We start from the raw sequence: 10,905 nt of genomic DNA, 5'->3' as shown, positions 1-10,905 counted from the left end.
TAATAATACCTCAGAATATAGAATATAACAATAACACCTCAGATTATAGGATATAATAACAATACCTCAGATTATAGAATATAATAATAAGACCTCAGAATAAAGAAAATAATAATAACACCTCAGATTATAGAATAGAATAATAACACCACAGAATATACAATATAATAACAACACCTCAGATTATAGAATATAATAATAACACCTCAGATTATAGAATAGAATAATAACACCACAAATTATAGAATATAATAACAACACCTCAGATTACAGAATATAATAACACCTCAGATTATAGAATATAATAACACTGCAAAATATACAATATAAGAATAACACCTCAGATTATAGAATATAATAATAACACCACAGATTGCAGAATATAATAATAACACCTTAGAATACACAATATAATAACAACAACACCTATGAATATACAATATAATAACACCTCAGAATATACAATATAATAACACCTCAGATTATAGAATTTAATGATAACACCTCAGAATAAAGAATACAATAACAACACCCCATATTATAGAATTTAATAATAACACCTCAGAATAAAGAATATAATAATAACACCTCAGATTATAGAATATAATAACAACACCTCAGATTATAGAACATAATAACACCTCAGATTATAGAATATAATAACACCTCAGATTATAGAATATAATAACACCGCAAAATATACAATATAAGAATAACACCTCACATTACACAATATAATAACACCTCAGGTTATAGAATATAATAATAACACCTCAGATTGCAGAATAGAATAATAACACCTCAGAATATACAATATAATAATAACATCTCAGAATATAAAATATAATAACACCTCAGATTATAGAATATAATAACAACACCTCAGATTATAGAATATAATAACAACACCTTAGATTTTAGAATTTAATGATAACACCTCAGAATAAAGAATATAATAAGAACACCTCAGATTTTAGAATATAATAATAACACCTAAGACTTTAGACTATAATAATAACAACACCTCAGATTATAGAATATAACAATAACACCTCAGATTATAAAATATAATAATAACACCTCAGAATATAAAATATAATAACACCTCAGATTATAGAATATGATAACAACACCTCAGATTATAGAATATAATAACAACACCTTAGATTTGAGAATTTAATGATAACACCTCAGAATAAAGAATATAATAATAACACCTCAGATTATAAAATATAATAATAACACCTCAGATTAAAGAATACAATAACAACACCTCAGATTATAGAATTTAATAATAACACCTCAGAATAAAGAATATAATAACACCTATAGATTAAAGAATATAATAATTCCTCACCTATAGATTATAGAATATAATAATTCCTCAGATTACAGAATATAATAATAAAAACTCAGAATGTACCATATAATAATAATACCTCAGAATATAGAATATCATAATAAGACCTCAGATTATAGAATATAATAACAATACCTCAGATTATAGAATATAATAATAAGACCTCAGAATAAAGAAAATAATAATAACACCTCAGATTATAGAATATAATAATAACACCTCAGAATGTAGACTATAATAACAACACCTGAGATTATAGAAGATTATAATAACACCTCAGATTATAGAATATAATAACAACACCTCAGATTATAGAACATAATAACACCTCAGATTATAGAATATAATAACACCTCAGATTATATAATATAATAACAACACCACAAATTATAGAATATAATAACAACACCTCAGATTATAGAATATAATAACAGCTCTGATTATAGAATATAATAACACCGCAAAATATACAATATAAGAATAACACCTCATATTATAGAACATAATAACACCTCAGATTATAGAATATAATAATAACACCACAGAATATACAATATAATAACAACACCTCAGATTATACAATATAATAATAAAACCTCAGATTATAGAATATAATTATAACACCTCAGAACATACAATATAATAATAACACCTCAGATTATAGAATATAATAACACCTATAGATTAAAGAATATAATAATTCCTCACCTATAGATTATAGAATATAATAATTCCTCAGATTACAGAATATAATAATAAAAACTCAGAATGTACCATATAATAATAATACCTCAGAATATAGAATATAACAATAACACCTCAGATTATAGAATATAATAACAATACCTCAGATTATAGAATATAATAATAAGACCTCAGAATAAAGAAAATAATAATAACACCTCAGATTATAGAATATAATAATAACACCTCAGAATATAGAATATAATAACACCTGCAGAAGTGTTGTTGCGTAGAAATGTTGTTGAGTAGAAATGTTGTTGTGTAGAAATGTTGTTGCGTAGAAATGTTGTTGTGTAGAAGTTTTGTTCTGTAGAAATGTTGTTGTGTAGAAATATTGTTGTGTAGAAATGTTGGTGTAGAAATGTTGTTATGTAGAAGTGTTGATGTGTAGAAGTGTTGATGTGTAGAAATGTTGATGACTAGAAATGTTTTGTGCGTAGAAATGTAGAAGTGTTGATGTGCAGATGTGTTGTTGCGTAGAAATGTTGTTGTGTAGAAATGTTGTTATGTAGAAGTGTTGATGTGCAGAAGTGTTGTCGCGTAGAAATGTTGTTGTGTCGAAATGTTGCGTAGAAGTGTTGAGGTGTAGAAGTGTTGATGAGTAGAAGTTTTGTTGTGTAGAAGTGTTGTTGTGTAGAAATGTTGACGCGTAGAAATGTTGTTGAGGAGAAATGTTGTTGTGTAGAAATGTTGATGTGTAGAAATGTTGGTGTGTAGAAATGTTGTTGTGTAGAAATGTTGTTGTGTAGAAATGTTGGTGTAGAAATGTTGTTGCGTGGAAGTGTTGTTGCGTAGAAATGTGTAGAAATGTTGTGTAGAAGTTTTATTGTGTAGAAATGTTGATGTGTAGAAATGTTGCGTAGAAATGTTGATGACTAGTTTTGTAGTGTAGAAGTGTTGATGTGCAGAAGTGTTGTTGCGTAGAAATGTTGTTGTGTAGAAATGTTGTTATGTAGAAATGTTGTTGTGTAGAATTGTTGTTGTGTAGAAATGTTGATGCGTAGAAATGTTAATGTGCAGAAATGTTGTTGTGTATAAATGTTGATGACTAGTTTCGTTGTGTAGAAGTGTTGTTGTGTAGAAGTGTTGATGTGCAGAAGTGTTGTGTAGAAATGTTGTGTAGAAATGTTGTTGTGTGGAAGTGTTGATGACTAGTTTTGTTGTGTAGAAATGTTGATGTGTAGAAGTGTTGTTGTGTAGAAATGTTGATGAGTAGAAGTTTTGTTGTGTAGAAGTGTTGTTGTGTAGAAATGTTGACGTGTAGAAATGTTGTTGCATAGAAATGTTGTGTAGAAATGTTGCGTAGAAGTTTTGTTGTGTAGAAATGTTGATGTGTAGAAATGTTGTTGTGTAGAAATGTTGATGTGTAGAAATGTTGTTGTGTGGAAGTGTTGATGACTAGTTTTGTTGTGTAGAAGTGTTGTTGCGTAGAAATGTTGTGTAGAAATGTTGCGTAGAAGTTTTGTTGTGTAGAAATGTTGATGTGTAGAAATGTTGCGTAGAAATGTTGATGACTAGTTTTGTTGTGTAGAAGTGTTGATGTGCAGAAGTGTTGTTGCGCAGAAATGTTGTTGTGTAGAAATGTTGTTGTGTAGAAGTTTTGTTGTGTAGAAATGTTGTTGTGTAGAAATGTTGGCGTAGAAATGTTGTTATGTAGAAGTGTTGATGTGTAGAAGTGTTGATGTGTAGAAATGTCGTGTAGAAGTGTTGTTGTGTAGAAATGTTGTTGTGGAGAAATGTTGTTGTGTAGAAATGTTGATGACTAGTTTTGTTGTGTAGAAGTGTTGATGTGCAGAAGTGTTGTCGCTTAGAAATGTTGTTGTGTAGAAATGTTGCGTAGAAGTGTTGAGGTGTAGAAGTGTTGATGAGTAGAAGTTTTGTTGTGTAGAAGTGTTGTTGTTTAGAAGTTTTGTTGTGTAGAAGTGTTGTTGAGGAGAAATGTTGTTGTGTAGAAATATTGATGTGTAGAAATGTTGGTGTGTAGAAATGTTGTTGTGTAGAAATGTTGTGTAGAAATGTTGATGTGTAGAAATGTTGTTGTGTAGAAGTGTTGATGTGCAGAAGTGTTGTTGCGTAGAAATGTTGTTGTGTAGAAGTTTTGTTGTGTAGAAATGTTGATGTGTAGAAGTTTTGTTGTGTAGAAGTGTTGTTGCGTAGAAATGTTGTTGTGTAGAAGTTTTGTTGTGTAGAAATGTTGATGTGTAGAAGTTTTGTTGTGTAGAAGTGTTGTGTAGAAATGTTGATGTGGAGAAATGTCGTTGTGGAGAAATGTTGTTGCATAGAAATGTTGTGTAGAAATGTTGCGTAGAAGTTTTGTTGTGTAGAAATGTTGATGTGTAGAAATGTTGTTGTGTAGAAATGTTGATGTGTAGAAGTGTTGTTGTGTAGAAATGTTGCTGAGTAGTTTTGTTGTGTAGAAGTGTTGACGTGTAGAAATGTCGTGTAGAAGTGTTGATCTGTAGAAGTGTTGTTGTGGAGAAATGTTGTTGCATAGAAATGTTGCGTAGAAGTTTTGTTGCGTAGAAATGTTGATGTGTAGAAGTGTTGATCTGTAGAAGTGTTGTTGTGGAGAAATGTTGTTGTGTAGAAATGTTGATGACTAGTTTTGTTGTGTAGAAGTGTTGATGTGCAGAAGTGTTGTCGCGTAGAAATGTTGTTGTGTAGAAATGTTGCGTAGAAGTGTTGAGGTGTAGAAGTGTTGTTGTGTAGAAATGTTGATGAGTATAAGTTTTATTGTGTAGAAGTGTTGTTGTGTAGAAATGTTGTTGTGTCTCCCTGTTCTCATCCTACCTCAACGACCTCACCTACCGGGGAACTTGGAGAGGATCTGTGTCTGAACCTTGTCCTCTCACTACTGGTGTCCCTCAAGGCTCCGTCCCGGGTCCCCTCCTCTTCTCTCTACATCGACTCTCTCGGCTCTGTCCTTCACTCGCATGTCTTTTCCTACCACAGCTATGCTGATGACACCCAACTGATCCTCTCTTTTCCAGATCTGAAACACAGGTAGCAGCATATATATGACCTTTATTTAACCAGGTAGAATCAATTGAGAACCAATTCTCATTTACAATGATGACCTGTCATTTATTTTTTTTTTTTTTATTTATTTATTTTTTTTATTTGATTTTATACACTTTATTAATCTCCCGAGGGGATTACCTGACCTGAAGTGCATGTTTTTGGATGATGGGAGGAAGCCGGAGAACCCGGAGAGAACCCACGCAAGCACAGGGAGAACATGCAAACTCCGCACAGAAAGGCCCAGGACTGGATTCGAACCCAGAACCTTTTTGCTGTGAGGCGACAGTGCTAACCACTGCACCACCGTGCCGCCCCATGAATCTCTGCCTGTCTGACTGACGTCTCTCAGTGGATGTCCTCACACCACCTGGAAATCAACCTCCACAAGACCGAACTGCTCTTCCTTCCAGAGAAAGACTCTCCCACCCTCGACCTGACTACGACCTTCAACAACTCTGTTATCCCGACCCTGACTGATAAGAACCTCGGAGACACTCGACAGTCAACTCTCTCTTACTGCCAACATCACTGCAACAACACGTTCCTGTAGATACATGCTGCACAACATCAGGAGAATACGTCCTCTTCTCACTCAGAAGGAGGTGCAGGTTCTGGTCCAGGTTCTGGTCATCTCATGTCTAGACTACTGTAACTCCCTCCTGGCAGGTCTACCTGTTAGTACCATCTGACCTCTGCAGCTCATCCAGAATGCAACAGCTCGACTGGTCTTTAACCTCCGAAATACACTCACACTCCTCCTCCTCCTCCTCTTCCTCCTTTACCTTGAATAGTAGAACTTTAGTATCTTAAAATAGAACTTACTGATAGAACTTTGTAGTTTGGCTTTCTGGAAGAAAATTATGTTTTCTTGATTCTTGTTGTTCTGGTTTTGAACCCTCATGGTTGAAATGAATTTATTGTAAGTCTTTGGATAAAAGAGTCAGATAAATGAAATGTAATGTAGTGTGTAGTGTCGAATGTGTGTAGTGTCTAGTGTGTAGTGTTTGGTCTGATAGAGGACTGATGGAGGTCTAATGGAGAAGTGACAAAGGTCTGATGGAGGTCTGGTGGAGGACTGGTGGAGGACTGATGGAGAAGTGATGGAGAAGTGATGGAGGTCCGATGTATGTCTGATGGAGAAGTGACAGAGGTCTGATGGAGGACTGATGGAGGTATGATGGAGGTCTGATGGAGGTCTGATGGAAGTCTGATGGAGGTCTGATGGAGGACTGATGGAGAAGTGACGGATGTCTGATGGAGAAGTGACAGAGGTCTGATAGAGGTCTGATGGAGGACTGATGGTGGTCTGATGGAGGGCTGATGGAGGTCTGATGGAGGGCTGATGGAGGACTGATGGAGGACAGATAGAGGTCTGATGGAGGTCTGATGGAGGACTGATGGAGGACTGATAGAGGGCTGATGGAGGGCTGATGGAGGTCCACACACTCAGCTGATTCTGATTGGTGACTGCAGGTGAATGAAACCATAAAACAAACAGGTGAGTGTTTCCAGAAGATTCTTTCAGAGATGAACAACTTGAAGTCGATGTTTTTTTTAGTACCTGCAGGTTTTCACTTCATTATAAAGATGTTGAATTTCTTTGTTCTTCAGAGTGAACTCTCTTTTAAACGTCTCATTACTCATGAATGTCTTTAATTCAATTCAATTCAATTTTCAAATTCAAATCACAACACAGGTTATTTCATGGAACTTAACACATTAAGTCTTTACAACAAGACTTTATAATATTATACAGAGAAACACAACAATTCAACAATTCATCAATTCCCACATAAACTAGGAGGGAAAAAACCCTTTAAGGGAGAAAAACCTCCAACAGAGAGAGGAAAAACTCCGACAGAACCAGGATCAGAGGTGGAGAACATCTGTTAACAGAACCAGGATCAGAAGTGGGCGGAGCATCTGTTAACAGAACCAGGCTCAGAGGTGGAGAACATCTGTCAACAGAACCAGGATCAGAGGTGGGCGGAGCATCTGTTAACAGAACCAGGATCAGAGGTGGGCGGAGCATCTGCCTCGACCGGTTGGGGTGAGAGGAGAGCAGAGAGAGAAAAGGACAGCATAGAGATAGAAGAGAAGAACTGTTGGTGGAGATGACAATCACAGAGCAGAGACATGCAGCTCCATGACGGGACATCTGGAGAAGAAAGAACAGAAACTACACGAGTGAAGGAACTGAATGGAGACAACAGATAATAAGAAGAAACTATGGGAGAGAAAAAGATGGTGAGGTATGAGTCAGTTAAAGAGTAGGAGGAAAGAAAAGAAGCTCAGCATGTAACGAGGTCCTCCAGCAGCCTCGGCCTATAACAGCATAACTAAGGGTTGGTTCAGGTCTACCTGAGCCAGCCCTAACTATAGGCTTTATCAAGAAGGAACGTTTTGAGTCTAATCTTAAAGCTAGAGAGGGTTTCTGCCCCTCCAACACAAACTGGGAGCTGGTTCCACAGGGGAGGAGCCTGAACACTGAAGCTCCGCCTCCCATTCTACTTCTGGAAACTCTAGGAACCACAAGTAGACCAGCATACTGAGAGAGAAGTGCTCTGCTAGGATTATATGGTTCTATAAGATCTCTAAGATATGATGGAGCCTGGTCATGTAGAGCTTTGTAAGTCATCAAGATCATTTTAAATTCTATTCTTGATTTAGCAGGAAGCCAGTGAAGTAGAAATGTTGTCAGCTGTAGTTGGTTTCAAACCTGCTCCGTCGATCTGAATGAAGGCAGTGAGGCCACGCTGCCACCTGCTGGACACATCAGTGAATACACCAAACCTTTGTTCTGTAATGTGTGACAGTGAGGTGATGTAATGCAGTATTTCAGTTTGATGTTTCAGTTTCACTTGTTGGATTTAATTTCATCATGAAGAATTAAACATCTGAAAGTTTATTAAATTATTCACTTTATCCCACTTTTCTTTGAAAATCAGTGATGCTCATTACTGCATCATCCAACAATAATATTCTAATAATTTGGAACGTGTCGTTCTTCGTGAGTACTTTTATCTTAATGACAGTACATGTGTACTCATGCTGAGTACTGCAGTACGTCTGTGTATTCAGGTACTTTATATATTTTCCAGCACAGCTCACAGACCGTGATCATCTTGTAAAGAAGTATTTTGTGTTGCTTATTGATCGGCAGACGAAGACGACGTCCACCATGTTCAGTTTTAGTGTCGTTACACCTTTATTCATTTTCACAGACACACGTTGGAACATTTCAACGAGACCAGACGACAACAGTCACCGCATGCAGGAACCTTCAAACAGCGTCTGCCTGCCAGACGAGTTTCAGGGAAAAAAGCAGTAACTTAATAAAGTGCATGAGTTCAGTATGAAGGACGAGACGGAGACGCAGTATTTATACCGTGTGCTGTGTGTGTACTACATGTGTTCTACGTGTGTACTGCGTGTGTACTACATGTGTACTGCATGCGTACCACGTGTACTGCATGTGCACTACATGTGTTCTACATGTATACTGCATGCGTACCACGTGTGTACTGCATGTGTTCTACATGTGTACTGCATGTGTGCTGCGTGTGTACTACATGTGTACTACATGTGTACTGCATGTGTACCGCATTTGTACTACATGTGTACCTCGTGTACTGTCCCAGGCTCGTCCCCTCTGCTGTCGTTCCTATTGTTTATATTTCCCCTCAGTTTCCATCATAAAGGCAGATTATAACAATATTTACACTCGGATTCTCTAACGAGGTTGCTGATTGGTTGCTCTGACTCACAGACTCCTGAACCATATGATGAAGATGAAGAGGAGGGAGCAGGAAGACAGACGGACACAACGGGTCACACCGGGTCACACAGAGTCACACCGGGTCACACAGAGTCACACCGGGTCACACAGGGTCACACAGAGTCACACCGGGTCACACCGAGTCACACCGGGTCACACAGAGTCACACAGATTCACACCGAGTCACACCGAGTCACACCGGGTCACACAGAGTCACACAGAGTCACACCGGGTCACACCGGGTCACACAGAGTCACACCGGGTCACACCGGGTCACAGAGTTCTGATGTTAAACAGAGAACTTTACTCTTCATCCTTCAGTTCAAAGACATCAGCAGAAATCAGTGATGATAAAACGTACGACATCACGGAGGAATAAATTATCTTCATGTTCTACCGACTTGAGACACACATGTCTGTCCCTCAGGAGGACGGCGTCTCAGCATGGCACAGTGTTCAGTGTTTCTATAAAATCAAGCGTACAGGGTTCAGAGGAGGAGTCACATCTTCCAGCCTTCTGGGGACCTCTTCATGTTCATCTGGAACAACAGCAGCTGACCATGAAGGAGCTCCAGAGGCAGGAGGGGGCGCCAGAGAGGTGTCCTGTTTGTTTTAGTGTGAGCGTGACCCGCTGACCTCTGACTTGCTGACCTCTGACCTGCTGACTGTACAGGTGAGTAAGGGGAGATTTCAGCAGGTGAGGTCACGCCCCCCTACTGGTTCTCAGTCTGTCAGAGGACCTCCCCCTGGACTACTTGCTGTGGTGGAGGTACTGCTGGGTGAACATGTTGAGCTCACTGTCCAGCCAGCCCGCCTTGTTCCTGGAACACAGACACACACGTTAATACAGTTTACACGTATGTACAACACACACACGTTAATACAGTCTACACGTATGTACCACACACATGTTAATACAGTCTACACATATATACCACACACGTTAATACAGTCTACACGTATGTACCACACACATGTTAATACAGTCTACACATATATACCACACACGTTAATACAGTCTACACATATGTACCACACACATGTTAATACAGTCTACACATATATACCACACATGTTAATACAGTCTACACGTATGTACCACACACGTTAATACAGTCTATACGTATGTACCACACACACACACGTTAATACAGTCTACACGTATGTACCACACACATGTTAATACAGTCTACACGTATGTACAACACACACACGTTAATAGTCTACACGTATGTACCACAAACACGTTAATGCAGTCTACACATATGTACCACACACGTTAATACAGTCTACACGTATGTACCACACACACATGTTAATAGTTTACACATATGTACCACACACACACACACACGTTAATAGTTTACGCACATGTACAACACACACGTTAATACAGTTTACACGTATGTACCACACGCACGTTAATACAGTCTACACATATGTACAACACACACACGTTAATACAGTCTACACGTATGTACCACACACACACACGTTAATGCAGTCTACACGTATGTACCACACACACACACGTTAATACACTTTACACATATGTACCACACACACACACACGTTAATACAGTTTACACACATGTACAACACACACACATGTTAATACAGTCTACACGTATGTACCACACACACGTTAATAGTTTACACATATGTACCACACACACACGTTAATACAGTTTACACACATGTACAACACACACACGTTAATACAGTCTACACGTATGTACAACACACACGTTAATACAGTTTACATGTATGTACCACACGCACGTTAATGCAGTTTACACACATGTACAACACACACACGTTAATACAGTCTACACGTATGTACCACACACACACGTTAATAGTTTACACTTATGTACCACACACACACACGTCAATAGTTTACACACATGTACAACACACACACACGTTAATACAGTTTACACGTATGTACACACACACGTTAATACAGTTTACACACATGTACAACACACACGTTAATACA

At 37.7% G+C, this 10,905-nt stretch overlaps 1 protein-coding gene across 1 annotated transcript in view; it reads right to left on the bottom strand.

The window, feature by feature from the left end:
- Positions 1–6,761: 6,761 nt before the first annotated feature.
- mfn2 (mitofusin 2) overlaps positions 6,762–10,905 on the bottom strand; it is a 26,838-nt gene continuing 22,694 nt past the window's right edge. Inside the window, exon 18 of the mRNA XM_069688365.1 lies at positions 6,762–9,724. Coding sequence (XP_069544466.1) covers positions 9,655–9,724 — 70 coding nt within the window. The 3' untranslated portion in view covers positions 6,762–9,654. The remainder of the gene's footprint in view (positions 9,725–10,905) is intronic.

Source organism: Brachyistius frenatus, unplaced genomic scaffold (genome assembly GCF_029030835.1).
Source record: "Brachyistius frenatus isolate BFR_SWC_R1_liver_20210118 unplaced genomic scaffold, ASM2903083v1 Contig_574, whole genome shotgun sequence".
Classification (NCBI taxonomy): domain Eukaryota; kingdom Metazoa; phylum Chordata; class Actinopteri; family Embiotocidae; genus Brachyistius; species Brachyistius frenatus.
Note: the sequence above shows the minus strand (reverse complement) of the source record. Positions and strands in the feature narration are given on the sequence as shown.